Source organism: Gadus chalcogrammus, chromosome 10, assembly GCF_026213295.1.
Source record: "Gadus chalcogrammus isolate NIFS_2021 chromosome 10, NIFS_Gcha_1.0, whole genome shotgun sequence".
Lineage (NCBI taxonomy): Eukaryota > Metazoa > Chordata > Actinopteri > Gadiformes > Gadidae > Gadus > Gadus chalcogrammus.
In genome coordinates, this window is record NC_079421.1 from 20,137,977 (window position 1) to 20,154,451 (window position 16,475).

Here is a 16,475-nt window from a genome sequence, read left to right on the forward strand (position 1 = left end):
TCCTCAATCAATCTATTTAAAGACAGCTGGAATTGGAGATAATGTTACGCTGGATTGCCTAGCTTTGAATGACCAGAATATCATTGATATATTATACTGGCATAAGCAATCTCTATGATATAATCCCCAAATGGTAGTAAGAAGATATTGTATATTAAATGAGATTCAACCGCCCTTCATGTCAAGGTTCTTGGTTGATATAGTAGTAAATCTTTGATTTGAAATGTGACCTGGACCTTAAAGTAAACAAAAAAGAACCTCTAGCAAATAAACAAATGTTTCGGGAAATCCTAACTGAAATGTTGCCTCCTCTTTTTAGAAAATCCATTGGTTTGTGCCTCCCGGACAGAGGGACTGTCGGGTGTGAAACATTTTGTCTCTGTTCTGCAGAATATATTGATGTATTATGTAAGCTTTTAAACGGCAAAAAAATCAATTCTCTTAAACTTAGTTCACAGTGTGCAGAATCTGATCCAAGCCAGGGGCATTCTGTAAGCAACAGTATTAAGCTCTTCTTTGTGACACTGATTCAGTGCTGGTCATTAAGAAGGCTAGGTTCACCAGACACAACATTGTGCATTGCTGGGATCCATCTTAATTGCTGGGATCAATCATATGGGTTTATAGATGACAATCAAATACAGTTAACCTCTGCAATGTGAGATTGATTCAATATAGTTTATAAAGTAGTAATAATTATCACACTTTTGGCTATTAAATAGTTGTCGGCTATCGACTATAGGCCTATGCAGACATTTCTCCACTCCATATAGTGTGATATAAAAGCTTACCATGCATCAATTACGGCAGATTTGTATGTAGGCAGGGCATGGCGAAGATAAAGTGAATTGTGTATTGATCTTGTGAGTAGTTTTGTGTTAGGGCGATCTTTAGGTATCTATATTTTTTGTATGTTGTTTGATTCTTTCTTTTTTATACCTTTTTTCGTTCTTTTCATGGCGGATAATGGTTTATGCTTCAGGACTTAATATCAAATGTTATTTATGCAAAGAAAATATTTGCCATAATATCATTAGAAAGCTATGTTCAAACATAATACATATTTAATAATTATTTTAAAACAATATTTAAATTCCCCAAAAGTCCTTTCTTGCATGCTAGTGTTTGGTAAAAACCAATTCATGCAGTTTTGTTTTTTAAATGAAAGGTAATACACTTCATTATATATATTGATATAGTAGTTAATCTTTGATTTGAAATGTGACCTGGACCTTAAAGTATACAAAAAAGAACCTCTAGCAAATAAACAAATGTTTCGGGAAATCCTAACTGAAATGTTGCCTCCTCTTTTTAGAAAATCCATTGGTTTGTGCCTGTTGCCGTGTTTGTTTCTTCAAAAAAATCTTTAAATTAATTTCACATTTTAACAATGTAAACTGTCCACATACATATCCTTTTAATTTGAGTAGAACAGTCCAAATCATAAATCATCAATGTATTCCAACAATTCCTGGTTTCTCCCTTAGCCAATCAGCCCGTTCCCCTTTCTCCATCATGATTATCAGTCAAACGTAGCTATCCAAGTTCAAAAGGTATCAAAGTTCAAAAGGTATCAAAGTTCACAACTTCTATATAAAGATTAAACAGTGCCAATCTTTATTTTCTCCTGAGCACTGCACATAAAACAGGTATTTGCATTTCTCCAATGAATAGAACTAAAGAAATGTTTTTTATGTAAACTAAGTTTATTGATCTAACTTTAATTTTCAGCACTGGGTTTCTCAAAAAAGAAAGCAAGAGGATTATTTGGCATTTAACAAAAAGGTATTTGGGATGTGTTCATCTTTGGTTTTTTTTTATGTCTGCATTGTAAAAGTGAATGCCGATTACATTTTAAAGGACAGAGATTCTGTATAACCACTGATGTCAGATTACAGCAACTGAATATTATTTAAACCTGAATTTATTAATCTGTTAACAATATTTTTTCCTTTTTAATCCGGAAACATTTGTTGTCTGTTTTTAAAATGTGACCACAAATGTGTCCTTTAGCTTCCACAACCAAAGAATGATGAAGAGCCACCATGTGGGTCTTCTGCTGCTGCTAGTGTACTCGACCACAGCGTCGAGGCAGAACCGTTCCCCAAACGAGTACCAGAAGTTCAAAGACCAACATTTCAAACAGGGGATGAGAATTTCTGAGTGTGATTCTGTAATACGCGACAGAAATATCTTTGATGTGAATACCAATCTCTGTAAACCGACCAACACCTTCATCACTGCCCCTCTCTCCCAATTCTTAGCCCTCTGTGGGGGAAATAGACCAGGTAGAATCACTACTAACAACCTGTTCACTTTTGTCATGTGTCAACTCACTAACGGTGCTGACCAACCCAGACAGCCAAATTGCCGGTACCGGGGTTGGTCCCCCACATTTGCCAAAAAGCTAATCGTTAATTGTAAGGATCGATTACCAGTGCATTTTTTCGGATACGCATAATAGAGACATTGCATACTTGCAAAATTTATTTATCGAGTGAGTTGTAATGCACTTGATCATCAAATAAAAAAAAGGATGAACACTATCAATGCTTTCGTTATTTTATTGCCTGGGACATCAGCTCATGGGAGCATTATATTTCTTCAGAAACATTGTAAGCTAGGTAGCTGAAGAGTAATGTTAACCATGGTCCATATGTAAGATCCATAAAATATATCAAATAAAACTGGGGACAGTGTTATATCCTCTAAATCTCTGTATAATATACAGTATCATTAAAAATATCACTAACCTATGATTTATATGTAAAATTAGGCTTATAATAACAAGCAGACAGCAAGCCGACCACATCCAGTGCACCAAGATCGATTGATGAAAATTGGGACCTAGTGTCAGACAATCAACAATGGGTCATCATGAATTGTGAACTCATCATATTCTTTCTGTACCAATACATTCACATTCTGTCATGTGGATTTCACTGTTTTAAATACAATCTCAAACCTGCTGCGTTAGTATAACATATTTCTCTGTAGGTAAATACCAATTTGTCCACTATCTTCTTGAAGGTATAGGATCTTTCAATCAAAAAAATAACAAAATTCATAGTTTGCTGAGGGCCTGAAGAAGCGACAGAAGATGGGAGTTGTTGACTTCAGCACCATTGCCCAATAGTGTCCAGCTGGAGACCTCAGGCCTCGGGCCCACCTCCAGCGCTAGGCCCCATATCTATCGCCAAGACCCATGGGAGAAAATCACATGCGTTAAGGTGGAAAATCCCTTTATAGCGCTTCTATATCGATAAATAACGTTAACATGCCACTGTATTTTATTGTGCTCATCGTTAATAAACAAATGTAATATATGTATTGTGAGAAGAATGAATTTTGCTCTACTTTTATAAAGTAGAGTAAAATAAAGCAGTAAAAGTCATGATATAGCAATATTTATGTATGTAAATCATGTCATGATTATACAAATATTTATGAGTTCTCATTTTGCTGCTTTTGAGCTTATTTGAGCTTAACATGGATCGATAAGGAGTTCTGAACTCATAGAATAGCCAGGCCTTAGAAGGCCGGTTTGCCCAAGCAATATGTCAAGGGCTACTTTAAGACAAAGAGGTTGTGAGACTGAGTGTGTTGACTGATAACCACTTACAAGGCCGAAAAAACACTTTGTATAAGGGAGGGTTCCAGTTTCAGAGCAGCGCTCTGGATAAGTAACAAGCTGCCTCTCAGGCATCGGCATGTGGAGAAGAACATTAGGAGGAGTCAGATCGAAGGAGGTCCCGATGGAGCAGTAACCAACTGTGCGTTTGTGATGTGTGGAGCTCAGACTTGACGTGGTGGACCGTCAGGCAGCTAAATCTCCCGGACAGAGGGACTGTCGGGTCTGAAACATTTTGTCTCTGTTCTGCAGAATATATTGATGGATTATGTAAGCTTTTAAACGGCAAAAAAATCAATTATCTTAAACTTAGTTCACAGTGTGCAGAATCTGATCCAAGCCGCTAGCGGCATTCTGTAAGCAACAGTATTAAGCTCTTCTTTGTGACACTGACCCACTGCTGGTCATTAAAAAGGCTAGGTTTACCAGACACATCATTGTGCATTGCTGGGATCCAACTTAATTACTGGGATCAATCATATGGGTTCATAGATGACAATCCAGAGGTGTCAAGTAACGGAGTACAAATACTTAGTTACCTTACTTAAGTAGAAATTTTGGGTATCTATACTTTACTGGAGTAATTATTTTCTGCCTACTTTTTACTTCTACTTCTTACATTTTCACGCACTTATCTGTGCTTTCTACTCCTTACTTTTAAAAAATGGCCTCGTTACTCCTATTTAATTTCGGCTTGTTTATAATCCGCCAGCGTTCAAAAACAAACAAACACAAACAAAAAAAACTATCCAGATAATTTGCGCCATCGGATAGAGTGAATTTGATTGGTTGGATGAGATTAGAAACATATACCATTCTGACACCCTATACGCGATCCGTGGCACCTGCGCATGACCAGAGCCCGTCCACATTCTCTGACATGACATAAATCGCGCCACATTCCAGCTACGAAATAGCAGAATACAGCACTCCCTGCCTCAGCAGCATGTGAAAGACTTTTTAATGTTGCAGGGCTGATCTTCGGTCCAAAAAGAGCATGCATTGGCTCGAAGAACTATGAGAACCAGTTGCTTTTGCGGCTGAACAAAGCCTATTGGTAACTCTTTGTTGCATGGTCTGTGCTTAACTGATGTAGATGCTGGTGTCGATGTTTTCTTTTCAGGAAATGTTCAATCACTAGCAAAAGTTTGGTTAGCACCGTCAGCTGGGCACTGCTGATTTGTTATGGTGCGTCCCAGTTCGCCAAGTTCTTACTCGTTACATCTTAAATTCCTGCAGCTAAGCTTGGATACATACATTTACATTCCCAATAAAGGCTTTTGATAACATGCCTCTGAAGTTAGACTTGTTGCAAATGTCAAATGTTGTTATTTATGCAAAGAAAATATTTCCCAAAATATCATTAGAAAGCTATGTTCAAACATAATACATATTTAATAATTATTTAAGAACAATATATAAATTCCCAAATAGTCCTTTCTTGCATGCTGGTGTCTGGTAAAACCAATTCATGCAGTTTAGTTTTTTAAATGAAAAGCAATCGCTTCATCATATATATTGATATAGTAGTTAATCTTTGATTTGAAATATGACCTGGACCTTAAAATAAACAAAAAAGAACCTCTAGCAAATAAACAAATGTTTCGGGAAATCCTAACTGATATGTTGCCTCCTCTTTTTAGAAAATCCATTGGTTTGTGCCTGTTGCCGTGTTTGCTTCTTCAAAAAAATCTTTCAATTAATTTCACATTTTAACAATGTAATTTGTCCACATACATAATATGTATGTGGACAATTTACATTGTTAAAATGTGAAACCAGCCCGTTCCCCTTTCCCCATCGTGTTTATCAGATAAACCTTGGTATCAAAGTTCAAAAGGTATCAAAGTCCTAACTCACAACTTCTATGTTAAGATTATACAGTGCCAATCTTTAGTTTCTCCTCAGCACTGCAAACAGAACAGGTAATTCCTCCAATGAATACAACTAAAGAAATGTGTTTTATGTAAACTCAATTTATTTATCAAATTTTCATTTTCAGTACTGGGTTTCTCAAAAAAGAAAGCAAGAGGATTATTTGGCAACAAAAGGGTATTTAAGACTATTTTTGGTCTGCCTTGTAAAAGTGCATGCAGATTACATTTTAAAGGACAGAGAGTATGTACAACCACTGATATAAGATCACAGCAACGGAATATTATTTAAACCAGAATATATTAATCTGTTAACACAGTTTTTTCGTTTTTAATCTGGAAACAAATGTTGTCTGTTTTAAAATGTGACCACAAATGTGTCCTTAAGCTTCCACAACCAAAGAATGATGAAGAGCCACCATGTGGGTCTTCTGCTACTGATGGTCTACTCGACAACAGCGTCAAAGCCGAATCATTACCAAGAAGAGAGGTACCAGAAATTCAGACTCCAACATATAAACCCGGGGATGAGAACTTCTGAGTGTGATTCTGAAATACTCTCCAGAAATATCGAGACGAATACCAATCTCTGTAAATGGAGCAACACCTTCATCACTGCCCCTCTCGACCAAATCAAAGCCATCTGTAGGGGTCATAGGAATGGTTCAATCACTAGTAACAACCCGTTCACTTTTGTCATGTGTCAACTCAGCAACGTTGATCCCAACAACCAACCCAGACAGCCAAATTGCCAGTACCAGGGTTGGTCCCCCAGATTGGCCAAAAAGATTGTCATTGTGTGTGAGGAAGAATTTCCAATATATTTTGAGACATTTATACCATAGAGACATTGCATACTTGCAGAATTGATTTGACGAGTTGTAATGCACTTGATCATCAAATAAAACGAAGGCTGAACGCTTGAAATTCTTTCATTACTTTCACTACTTACTTACAACTTCTGATGGGTGCAGACGGAGTATTTAGCTTTAACAATTCACCAAAGTATTTGGTTCTAAAGAGATGAGGAAAGCTTTATTTAAAAAAGGTAAGTCAACAGGATAGTTCAAGCTTGGTCAATAGGATCAAGGGCACATTGCATGTGAAATATGAACATTTCAACAAACATATAAAGAGAATTGCTTTCCCTTTGCACTATTTACTAGCCTCTTATAGATAAAAGCTGAGATATTGTATGTTTAATAGAAAAAAAATACATTGGAAAGACATCACCTGAATAATACTAGCATATTGTATATTAAAATAAAATCAACAATGCTTACTCTAATATTTTGTATACATTTAATAAAACGTTTTATGATATAAATATGTATTTATCCCTAATATGTATTTAACCCTACCCACTGCGCAATGTGTCGTCAGAGTGACGTCTTTTCTGTGTCATTATTGGACGTCAAATTTCGGTGCACTGAAGGGTTTGTTTTGTACCGCCAGGCCAGGCAACGTCTTTTTTTCGACATCTACTGAATGTTTCATGTTGACGTCCTTGGGACCTCTATGTAAGGGCTATTTATAGTCCAAATGTGGTTGTTTGTGGACGTCTTTTCAACATCAAATTTCGACTAATTGTAGACGCCTTTCTCATGCTACTTCTATAATTTATTTATTTTATTTTATTTATTTCATGGTTTTTGCCGTCGGAAAAAGAGAAACTGCGATTTATTTAATTGCAGCATCGGATAAATGATATGGACCGATCATTGGCTCTCTCTCGCTCCCTCTCGCTAGCATGCTTTTGACCCATCGGGGGGCCGGTGAACAGGCCCACCGGTCATTCCTCCCCCTGAGTGTGTATTGACTATTTCTGGTGATTGAAATGCTCATTGCAAGCTTCCTATTTATGTCTAGCGTACCCCTAAGCAAACCCCCCCCCCCCCCCCCATATGGCTATGGAGAATTGTTGCCATGCCCCAGTGGTGGTGGTGTCATAGCTATGAAAGAGGTCATTCAAATATACTACAATGATCAATTAGGAGGCCGAAGCCCTAAAGGAAGTGTTGCAATAGGTAACTTCTGCGTTTAGGACAGTAACAAGTAAGCTAGTAAGCTAGACCTGGGGTCTCATTTATATCAAGGGGTTCTCAAAGGACACATACGATCATCAACTTAGGGATTCCAGCCCTACAAGAAATTACTTAGCAAGTGCTTCATCTCGTTGCACCTCACCCAGCGGCTCGCTTGCAAGATTTTGGCCTGAAGTTCTTCCCAGAACTACACCCTAGCCATCCAATATTCATATCTGAGAATCAGGCCTCTCTTTAATAATGACAAAAAGTTATGAGAGAAATTCACATAAACTTTTTTTTATCTCATAAGGGGCGTGTTGCCGGCTCCTTTTGACCATTTGACTCCAGACTTCAAAATCTTGTCCACAGGCCAGCTGTATCAACACACCTTAAGGCACAAACGTACACCTCCATCCCACCAAAAATGGGGACCAGAAACTAACCTGTCTTATGCACATTTACCTTACTGTTGGAGGTCACGCCTTTTTCCTGACTTTTCAAGATAGCTAGGGATGACAAAATGTATACACACATTTCCCGGGGTCCCGAGAACGACATATTCGAGATTTGGATTTCTAGCCCTTAGAGAAAAAAAAACTGTTTTTTGGACAAAGCCTCTCAGAAGTGTTGCCTGCAAGACCTAGTGGATCAGAATGTGGTTGAAAGACAGTTTTTGAGATAGAAAGATTCTACCGCCCTGAAACTTGACTACCTTATTCTAGGGCGTAACTTTGACCCCCACACCGAAACTTGGCCCTCTCTGAATCAGAGGGCAGGGAGAGGGGGATCTGAGGTTTTGGGTTAGGTCAAAATTAAAGCCGGTGCACGGGCCATCATCAAACTAAACCCCGAGATCCCCGACCCACCCCCACATTCAAACCCAACGGTTGCAGGGAACCCAGTCTAGCGATCCAAATCGCCTCCGCTCTGCGGCGCTGGGCGACAGACCAGTTGGGGTTGGCCTCGAGAACAGTAGGCCTACTCGTGAGGGCAGGCCAGCCATGCAGTATGAAGTGGTTCACCAAAGGGAGGTGAGTAGCTTTATTGCGTCTCACATTATATCTGTGTTGTGTAAATCTAGTCAGGAGAGTGTTCCCGGTCTCGCCCACGTACTGCATATCGCAGGTACGACAACTAATCAGATACACGCAGTTACGGGTGGCCGGCCCAGAATGTTTTTGTGTAGCAAAGACGTCACCGTTGCTTGGGTTGCGAGCCAAAAGATTTTCCACACTGCAATCAAAAAACAGGTTTGAGAGCAAAACTATCCACACTGCAATCAAAAAATAGATTTGAGTGCAAAACTATCGACACTGCAATCAAAAAATGTTTTATTGCAAGATAAATTAATGTGATAAAAAAATTATTAATGGGAATCCAAAAGTTTTGTTTGCAAATCCAAAAGTTTTGTTTGCGAATCCAAAAGTTTTGTTGGCGAATCAAAAAGTTTTGTTTGCGAAGCCTCGTTTCCACATACGTATGTTTTTCGTATCCGTGCTTCCGTAAATTTGCGGAAGGGGGCGCTAGTGTTTTACGTACGGACATTAATTTATTTACGGTCAGCCAAAAAGATTGGGGAAATATGATAATGGCCGTTTTTAGGAGACCGGTACTTTGGAACATGAGGATCGACATATACAGAGATAAAAACAAAACCAACCAGGCTTGGAAAGAGATCGGCGAGGAGTTTGGCCTGCCAGGTACTTACATGTTTTGTGAAAAACATAACAACTTTCATACGGTATCTCCGTAAAACGACGGCGAAAGTTACATTTTTTGAACGTGTATTACGGACATACTGGACAGAAATTGTACGGAGGGGAGGAGTCTCGGAGGAAAAACGGACATTACGGAGAATCACATAGAAATGAATGGACTTTCGGTCGGAGACGGTTGGATCGGAGAATGTACAAGCTTTGCTTGAGCTGAATCTTGTGGGCGGGACCTACGCCGAAAGATGTAAGACACGTCTCTATTGGCCAGTCTCGATCGGAGTGACAGCTTGGCAACATCCACAGTTAGTAACGAGAGAATGAGCTCCCGATTCCCGCTCTGTCTCATCATGGACTTCAAAACTCCCTCTCTGTGGATGTTGCCAAGATGCTAATGCAGAAGGATCACCGTGTCTGCAGTGCTCATTTTGATAAGGACGACTTCATCATTCCCAAAAGAGCTGCTGACCCAAAGAACCCAAAAGGAGTTTCATTGAAGAGGAATGCAATCCCTCGAGTGCGGCCAGTGGCTACGGATAGACTTGAGGTAAAGTTGTTCGCTTATTTTTCGTGTTATATGATTGTTCACAATTGGTGTGGGGGAGGATGCGTCAAGAAACAAAGTTATAAGCCCTAACTTCATTCGAGGAAGTGAAAGATGATCTTGTGAGTTGTCCAGGTAGGCTAACCACGATTTATTGTGTATAAGGATTTGTGGTGGGAATTTACGGACCACGTCAATCGTTTTCTGTTTTCGTTTTCTGTTTTCAACCGGGTAGAATAAAGTCATCAGAACGTTTAACAATTGCGGTCATATATTTGTGTAAAAACGGTACAAGACCATTGTACGTGGTCCGTAAATTCCCACCACAAATCCTTATACACAATAAATCGAGGTTAGCCTACATGGACAACTCACAAGATCGTCTTTCACTTCCTCTTCTGATTAATAGATGATTGGTCATTATATTTTTACCGAAGTGTATAATTCATCCTCAAATTAATACATTATTGAACTCAACAAGAAAGTGATGGCCAGTACGGGTGTAGAACCCGTGACCTTGGTTATAAGCACCACACTCTAAACAACTCAGCTAACCCGCCTTGTACGAAACCTGTTTATTTCATCATTTATTTATTTTCAATTACAAACAGTTTAGGATGGATTCAATCAATAGTAGGCTAATCGCAGCATTCACCTGTTTCATCGATTGTTATATGTGGAATTATATGAGTAGGCTACTTTGCGCGAGTTCAATCCCATGTAACAACGAACGAATTGAAACCTTCTATCTGCTGATCCGAAGTCAGACGCCTTAACCATTACACCAAGAGGCTTCTGCTTCAAAGATGCTTGGTGATTATATTTTTTATGGAAGTGGATAATTCATTGTCAAATTAATACATTAATGAACTCAACAAAGAATTGATGGCTAGTACGGGGGTTGAACCCCTGACCTTGGCGTTATTCAGTTATTAAGTTAGTGCTATATAAATTAAATGTTTTATTAATATTATTATTCGCATCACGCTCTAACCAACTGAGCTAACCGGCCATAATCCACATATAGGCCTATTTGAATTTCTTGATAATTTTTTATCACGAACGATCAATCTTCAGATCCGAAGTCAGACGCCTTATCCATTAGGCCACGTGGCTTCTGTTTAACAGCCTTTATATTTTTTATGGAAGTGTATAATTCATCCTCAAATTAGTACATTAATGAACTCAACAAAGAATTGATGGCCAGTACGGGGGTTGAACAGGGGACCTTGGCGTTATTAGCACCACGCTCTAACCAACTGAGCTAACCGGCCTTTTTTCGAAAATATTAATTTTGTGATATTTTTTTTCAATTGCTAACAGTTTGAGAAATGACTCACTTAAATGTTGTCGAAACATTGCCTTGTTTCACAGAATGTTATATAAGCTACAAAGTCAGACGCCTTATCCATTAGGCCACGTGGCTTGAATATCGCTCAAAGTTAATAGAACTAATAACATTCTGTGAAACAAGGGAACGCTTAGATAACATTTGAGCGAATCCCTTGAGCGAGGTCAATTCCAACTAACCACGAAGGGATTCGAACCCTCAATCTTCTGATCCGAAGTCAGACGCCTTATCCATTAGGCCACGTGGCTTCTGTTTAATAGTCGATTGGTCTATATATTTTTACGGAAGTGTATAATTCATCCTCAAATTAATACATTAATAAACTCAACAAAGAATTGATGGCCAGGGTTGAACCCGTGACCTTGGCGTGATTAGCACCACGCTCTAACCAACTGAGCTAACTGGCCTTTAATTTAAGTGTTAATTTCATGTATTTTTTTTGTATTTTCAATTACAAATAGTTTGAGAAGGGATTTACTCAAATGTTATCGAAGCATTCCCTTGTTTCACAAAATTTTATTCGTGCTATTAACTTTGAGCGAGGTCAAATCCACGTAACCACGAAGGGATTCGAACCCTCAATCTTCTGATCCGAAGTCAGACGCCTTATCCATTAGGGCCACGTGGCTTTAATTTAACAGTCGATTGGTCTTTATATTTTTTACGGAAGTGTATAATTCATCCTCAAATTAATACATTAATAAACTCAACAAAGAATTGATGGCCAGTACGGGGGTTGAACCCGTGACCTTGGCGTTATTAGCACCACGCTCTAACCAACTGAGCTAACCGGCCTTTAATTTAAGTGGTAATTTCATGTATTATTTTTGTATTTTCAATTACAAATAGTTTGAGAAGGGATTCGCTCAAATGTTATCTAAGCGTTCCCTTGTTTCACAGAATGTTAATCGTGCTATTAACTTTGAGCGAGGTCAATTCCAACTAACCACGATGGGATTCGAACCCTCAATCATCTGAACCGAAGTCAGACGCCTTATCCATTAGGCCACGTGGCTTCTGTTTAATAGTCGATTGGTCTATATATTTTTTTACGGAAGTGTATAATTCATCCTCAAATTAATACATTAATGAACTCAACAAAGAATTGATGGCCAGTACCGGGGTTGAACCTGTGACCTTGGCGTTATTAGCACCACGCTCTAACCAACTGAGCTAACCGGCCTTTAATTTAAGTGTTAATTTCATGTATTTTTTTTGTATTTTCCATTACAAATAGTTTGAGAAGGGATTCGCTCAAATGTTATCTAAGCGTTCCCTTGTTTCACAGAATGTTATATAAGCTACAAACTTTGAGCGAGGTCAATTCCAACTAACCACGAAGGGATTCGAACCCTCAATCTTCTGATCCGAAGTCAGACGCCTTATCCATTAGGCCACGTGGCTTCTGTTTAACAGTCGATTGGTCTTCACATATTTTAGGGAAGTGTATAATTCATCCTCAAATTAATACATTAATGAACTCAACAAAGAATTGATGGCCAGTACAGGGGTTGAACCAGCGACCTTGGCGTTATTAGCACCACGCTCTAACCAACTGAGCTAACCGGCCTTTAATTTAAGTGTTAATTTCATGTATTTTTTTTGTATTTTCAATTACAAATAGTTTGAGAAGGGATTCGCTCAAATGTTATCTAAGCGTTCCCTTGTTTCACAGAATGTTATTCGTGCTATTAACTTTGAGCGAGGTCAATTCCAACTAACCACGAAGGGATTCGAACCCTCAATCTTCTGATCCGAAGTCAGACGCCTTATCCATTAGGCCACGTGGCTTATGTTTAACAGTCTATTGGTCTTTATATTTTTTACGGAAGTGTATAATTCATCCTCAAATTAATACATTAATGAACTCAACAAAGAATTGATGGCCAGTACGGGGGTTGAACCCGTGACCTTGGCGTTATTAGCACCACGCTCTAACCAACTGAGCTAACCGGCCTTTATTTTAAGTGTTAATTTCATGTATTTTTTTTGTATTTTCAATTACAAATAGTTTGAGAAGGGAATCGCTCAAATGTTATCTAAGCGTTCCCTTGTTCCACTTTGAACGAGGTCAATACCATCTAACCACGAAGGGATTCGAACCCTCAATCTTCTGATCCGAAGTCAGACGCCTTATCCATTAGGCCACGTGGCTTCTGTTTAACAGTCGATTGGTCTTTACATTTTTTACGGAAGTGTATAATTCATCCTCAAATTAATACATTAATGAACTCAACAAAGAATTGATGGCCAGTACGGGGGTTGAACCCGTGACCTTGGCGTTATTAGCACCACGCTCTAACCAACTGAGCTAACCGGCCTTTAATTTAAGTGTTAATTTCATGTATTTTTTTTGTATTTTCAATTACAAATAGTTTGAGAAGGGATTCGCTCAAATGTTATCTAAGGGTTCCCTTGTTCCACAGAATGTTATTCGTGCTATTAACTTTGAGCGAGGTCAATTCCAACTAACCACGAAGGGATTCGAACCCTCAATCTTCTGATCCGAAGTCAGACGCCTTATCCATGAGGCCACGTGCCTTCTGTTTAACAGTCAATTTGTCTATATATTTTTTTACGGAAGTGTATAATTCATCCTCAAATTAATACATTAATGAACTCAACAAAGAATTGATGGCCAGTACGGGGGTTGAACCCGTGACCTTGGCGTTATTAGCACCACGCTCTAACCAACTGAGCTAACCAGCCTTTAATTTAAGTGTTAATTTCATGTATTTTTTTTGTATTTTCAATTACAAATAGTTTGAGAAGGGATTCGCTCAAATGTTATCTAAGCGTTCCCTTGTTTCACAGAATGTTATTCGTGCTATTAACTTTGAGCGGGGTCAACTAACCACGAAGGGATTCGAACCCTCAATCTTCTGATCCGAAGTCAGACGCCTTATCCATTAGGCCACGTGGCTTATGTTTAACAGTCTATTGGTCTTTATATTTTTTACGGAAGTGTATAATTCATCCTCAAATTAATACATTAATGAACTCAACAAAGAATTGATGGCCAGTACGGGGGTTGAACCCGTGACCTTGGCGTTATTAGCACCACGCTCTAACCAACTGAGCTAACCGGCCTTTATTTTAAGTGTTAATTTCATGTATTTTTTTTGTATTTTCAATTACAAATAGTTTGAGAAGGGAATCGCTCAAATGTTATCTAAGCGTTCCCTTGTTCCACAGAATGTTATTCGTGCTATTAACTTTGAGCGAGGTCAATTCCAACTAACCACGAAGGGATTCGAACCCTTAATCTTCTGATCCGAAGTCAGACGCCTTATCCATTAGGCCACGTGGCTACTGTTTAACAGTCTATTGGTCTTTATATTTTTTACGGAAGTGTATAATTCATCCTCAAATTAATACATTAATGAACTCAACAAAGAATTGATGGCCAGTACGGGGGTTGAACCCGTGACCTTGGCGTTATTAGCACCACGCTCTAACCAACTGAGCTAACCGGCCTATAATTTAAGTGTTAATTTCATGTATTTTTTTTGTATTTTCAATTACAAATAGTTTGAGAAGGGATTCGCTCAAATATTATCTAAGCGTTCCCTTGTTTCACAGAATGTTATTCGTGCTATTAACTTTGAGCGAGGTCAATTCCAACTAACCACGAAGGGATTCGAACCCTCAATCTTCTGATCCGAAGTCAGACGCCTTATCCATTAGGCCACGTGGCTACTGTTTAACCGTCAATTGGTCTTTATATTTTTTACGGAAGTGTATAATTCATCCTCAAATTAATACATTAATGAACTCAACAAAGAATTGATGGCCAGTACGGGGGTTAAACCCGTGACCTTGGCGTTATTAGCACCACGCTCTAACCAACTGAGCTAACCGGCCTTTAATTTAAGTGTTAATTTCATGTATTTTTTTTGTATTTTCAATTACAAATAGTTTGAGAAGGGAATCGCTCAAATGTTATCTCAGCGTTCCCTTGTTCCACAGAATGTTATTCGTGCGATTAACTTTGAGCGCGGTCAATTCCAACTAACCACGAAGGGATTCGAACCCTCAATCTTCTGATCCGAAGTCAGACGCCTTATCCATTAGGCCACGTGGCTTCTGTTTAACAGACGATTGGTCTTTACATTTTTTACGGAAGTGTATAATTCATCCTCAAATTAATACATTAATGAACTCAACAAAGAATTGATGGCCAGTACGGGGGTTGAACCCGTGACCTTGGCGTTATTAGCACCACGCTCTAACCAACTGAGCTAACCGGCCTTTAATTTAAGGGTTAATTTCATGTATTTTTTTTGTATTTTCAATTACAAATAGTTTGAGAAGGGATTCGCTCAAATGTTATCTAAGCGTTCCCTTGTTTCACAGAATGTTATTCGTGCTATTAACTTTGAGCGAGGTCAATTCCAACTAACCACGAAGGGATTCGAACCCTCAATCTTCTGATCCGAAGTCAGACGCCTTATCCATTAGGCCACGTGGCTACTGTTTAACAGTCAATTGGTCTTTATATTTTTTACGGAAGTGTATAATTCATCCTCAAATTAATACATTAATGAACTCAACAAAGAATTGATGGCCAGTACGGGGGTTGAACCCGTGACCTTGGCGTTATTAGCACCACGCTCTAACCAACTGAGCTAACCGGCCTTTAATTTAAATGTTAATTTCATGTATTTTTTTGGTATTTTCAATTACAAATAATTTGAGAAGGGATTCGCGTATTTTCATGTATGTTTTTTGTATTTTCAATTACAAATAGTTTGAGAAGGGATTCGCTCAAATATTATCTAAGCGTTCCCTTGTTTCACAGAATGTTATTCGTGCTATTAACTTTGAGCGAGGTCAATTCCAACTAACCACGAAGGGATTCGAACCCTCAATCTTCTGATCCGAAGTCAGACGCCTTATCCATTAGGCCACGTGGCTACTGTTTAACAGTCAATTGGTCTTTATATTTTTTACGGAAGTGTATAATTCATCCTCAAATTAATACATTAATGAACTCAACAAAGAATTGATGGCCAGTACGGGGGTTGAACCCGTGACCTTGGCGTTATTAGCACCACGCTCTAACCAACTGAGCTAACCGGCCTATAATTTAAGTGTTAATTTCATGTATTTTTTTTGTATTTTCAATTACAAATAGTTTGAGAAGGGATTCGCTCAAATATTATCTAAGCGTTCCCTTGTTTCACAGAATGTTATTCGTGCTATTAACTTTGAGCGAGGTCAATTCCAACTAACCACGAAGGGATTCGAACCCTCAATCTTCTGATCCGAAGTCAGACGCCTTATCCATTAGGCCACGTGGCTACTGTTTAACAGTCAATTGGTCTTTATATTTT

The 16,475-nt window shown here is 38.6% G+C and overlaps 1 protein-coding gene, 1 long non-coding RNA gene and 26 other non-coding genes across 28 annotated transcripts; 2 read left to right on the forward strand and 26 right to left on the reverse strand.

Moving 5' to 3' along the window:
* The first annotated feature begins 1,617 nt into the window (after positions 1-1,617).
* Positions 1,618-2,550, forward strand: LOC130390758 (uncharacterized). Its single transcript, XR_008896810.1, has 3 exons — positions 1,618-1,649; positions 1,732-1,785; positions 2,014-2,550. It is a non-coding gene; the product is annotated as an uncharacterized LOC130390758 (long non-coding RNA).
* A 2,918-nt stretch (positions 2,551-5,468) lies between these two features.
* On the forward strand, positions 5,469-6,432 carry LOC130390566 (ribonuclease-like 3). Its single transcript, XM_056600597.1, has 2 exons — positions 5,469-5,556; positions 5,894-6,432. The coding sequence occupies exon 2, from the start codon at positions 5,910-5,912 to the stop codon at positions 6,348-6,350; it is 441 nt and encodes a 146-aa protein (XP_056456572.1). The 5' UTR covers positions 5,469-5,556; positions 5,894-5,909; the 3' UTR covers positions 6,351-6,432.
* A 4,556-nt stretch (positions 6,433-10,988) lies between these two features.
* Positions 10,989-11,062, reverse strand: trnai-aau (transfer RNA isoleucine (anticodon AAU)). The gene has a single exon. It is a non-coding gene; the product is annotated as a tRNA-Ile (tRNA).
* Positions 11,063-11,314: 252 nt separating this feature from the next.
* Positions 11,315-11,387, reverse strand: trnar-ucg (transfer RNA arginine (anticodon UCG)). The gene has a single exon. It is a non-coding gene; the product is annotated as a tRNA-Arg (tRNA).
* A 307-nt stretch (positions 11,388-11,694) lies between these two features.
* trnar-ucg (transfer RNA arginine (anticodon UCG)) lies at positions 11,695-11,768 on the reverse strand. Its single transcript has one exon. It is a non-coding gene; the product is annotated as a tRNA-Arg (tRNA).
* A 92-nt stretch (positions 11,769-11,860) lies between these two features.
* Positions 11,861-11,934, reverse strand: trnai-aau (transfer RNA isoleucine (anticodon AAU)). Its single transcript has one exon. It is a non-coding gene; the product is annotated as a tRNA-Ile (tRNA).
* Positions 11,935-12,082: 148 nt separating this feature from the next.
* trnar-ucg (transfer RNA arginine (anticodon UCG)) lies at positions 12,083-12,155 on the reverse strand. The gene has a single exon. It is a non-coding gene; the product is annotated as a tRNA-Arg (tRNA).
* A 93-nt stretch (positions 12,156-12,248) lies between these two features.
* On the reverse strand, positions 12,249-12,322 carry trnai-aau (transfer RNA isoleucine (anticodon AAU)). Its single transcript has one exon. It is a non-coding gene; the product is annotated as a tRNA-Ile (tRNA).
* A 148-nt stretch (positions 12,323-12,470) lies between these two features.
* Positions 12,471-12,543, reverse strand: trnar-ucg (transfer RNA arginine (anticodon UCG)). Its single transcript has one exon. It is a non-coding gene; the product is annotated as a tRNA-Arg (tRNA).
* Positions 12,544-12,635: 92 nt separating this feature from the next.
* Positions 12,636-12,709, reverse strand: trnai-aau (transfer RNA isoleucine (anticodon AAU)). Its single transcript has one exon. It is a non-coding gene; the product is annotated as a tRNA-Ile (tRNA).
* Positions 12,710-12,857: 148 nt separating this feature from the next.
* trnar-ucg (transfer RNA arginine (anticodon UCG)) lies at positions 12,858-12,930 on the reverse strand. Its single transcript has one exon. It is a non-coding gene; the product is annotated as a tRNA-Arg (tRNA).
* A 92-nt stretch (positions 12,931-13,022) lies between these two features.
* Positions 13,023-13,096, reverse strand: trnai-aau (transfer RNA isoleucine (anticodon AAU)). The gene has a single exon. It is a non-coding gene; the product is annotated as a tRNA-Ile (tRNA).
* Positions 13,097-13,221: 125 nt separating this feature from the next.
* On the reverse strand, positions 13,222-13,294 carry trnar-ucg (transfer RNA arginine (anticodon UCG)). The gene has a single exon. It is a non-coding gene; the product is annotated as a tRNA-Arg (tRNA).
* A 92-nt stretch (positions 13,295-13,386) lies between these two features.
* On the reverse strand, positions 13,387-13,460 carry trnai-aau (transfer RNA isoleucine (anticodon AAU)). The gene has a single exon. It is a non-coding gene; the product is annotated as a tRNA-Ile (tRNA).
* A 314-nt stretch (positions 13,461-13,774) lies between these two features.
* trnai-aau (transfer RNA isoleucine (anticodon AAU)) lies at positions 13,775-13,848 on the reverse strand. The gene has a single exon. It is a non-coding gene; the product is annotated as a tRNA-Ile (tRNA).
* Positions 13,849-13,990: 142 nt separating this feature from the next.
* trnar-ucg (transfer RNA arginine (anticodon UCG)) lies at positions 13,991-14,063 on the reverse strand. The gene has a single exon. It is a non-coding gene; the product is annotated as a tRNA-Arg (tRNA).
* Positions 14,064-14,155: 92 nt separating this feature from the next.
* trnai-aau (transfer RNA isoleucine (anticodon AAU)) lies at positions 14,156-14,229 on the reverse strand. The gene has a single exon. It is a non-coding gene; the product is annotated as a tRNA-Ile (tRNA).
* Positions 14,230-14,377: 148 nt separating this feature from the next.
* Positions 14,378-14,450, reverse strand: trnar-ucg (transfer RNA arginine (anticodon UCG)). Its single transcript has one exon. It is a non-coding gene; the product is annotated as a tRNA-Arg (tRNA).
* Positions 14,451-14,542: 92 nt separating this feature from the next.
* trnai-aau (transfer RNA isoleucine (anticodon AAU)) lies at positions 14,543-14,616 on the reverse strand. Its single transcript has one exon. It is a non-coding gene; the product is annotated as a tRNA-Ile (tRNA).
* Positions 14,617-14,764: 148 nt separating this feature from the next.
* trnar-ucg (transfer RNA arginine (anticodon UCG)) lies at positions 14,765-14,837 on the reverse strand. The gene has a single exon. It is a non-coding gene; the product is annotated as a tRNA-Arg (tRNA).
* A 92-nt stretch (positions 14,838-14,929) lies between these two features.
* Positions 14,930-15,003, reverse strand: trnai-aau (transfer RNA isoleucine (anticodon AAU)). The gene has a single exon. It is a non-coding gene; the product is annotated as a tRNA-Ile (tRNA).
* Positions 15,004-15,151: 148 nt separating this feature from the next.
* trnar-ucg (transfer RNA arginine (anticodon UCG)) lies at positions 15,152-15,224 on the reverse strand. The gene has a single exon. It is a non-coding gene; the product is annotated as a tRNA-Arg (tRNA).
* A 92-nt stretch (positions 15,225-15,316) lies between these two features.
* On the reverse strand, positions 15,317-15,390 carry trnai-aau (transfer RNA isoleucine (anticodon AAU)). The gene has a single exon. It is a non-coding gene; the product is annotated as a tRNA-Ile (tRNA).
* A 148-nt stretch (positions 15,391-15,538) lies between these two features.
* Positions 15,539-15,611, reverse strand: trnar-ucg (transfer RNA arginine (anticodon UCG)). Its single transcript has one exon. It is a non-coding gene; the product is annotated as a tRNA-Arg (tRNA).
* A 92-nt stretch (positions 15,612-15,703) lies between these two features.
* trnai-aau (transfer RNA isoleucine (anticodon AAU)) lies at positions 15,704-15,777 on the reverse strand. The gene has a single exon. It is a non-coding gene; the product is annotated as a tRNA-Ile (tRNA).
* A 206-nt stretch (positions 15,778-15,983) lies between these two features.
* On the reverse strand, positions 15,984-16,056 carry trnar-ucg (transfer RNA arginine (anticodon UCG)). Its single transcript has one exon. It is a non-coding gene; the product is annotated as a tRNA-Arg (tRNA).
* Positions 16,057-16,148: 92 nt separating this feature from the next.
* On the reverse strand, positions 16,149-16,222 carry trnai-aau (transfer RNA isoleucine (anticodon AAU)). Its single transcript has one exon. It is a non-coding gene; the product is annotated as a tRNA-Ile (tRNA).
* A 148-nt stretch (positions 16,223-16,370) lies between these two features.
* trnar-ucg (transfer RNA arginine (anticodon UCG)) lies at positions 16,371-16,443 on the reverse strand. Its single transcript has one exon. It is a non-coding gene; the product is annotated as a tRNA-Arg (tRNA).
* Positions 16,444-16,475: the final 32 nt, after the last annotated feature.

Excerpts from the sequence above, each read along its gene's own strand:
- LOC130390566 (XM_056600597.1), top strand. The coding sequence starts at position 5,910 with ATGATGAAGAGCCACCATGTGGGTCTTCTGCTACTGATGGTCTACTCG.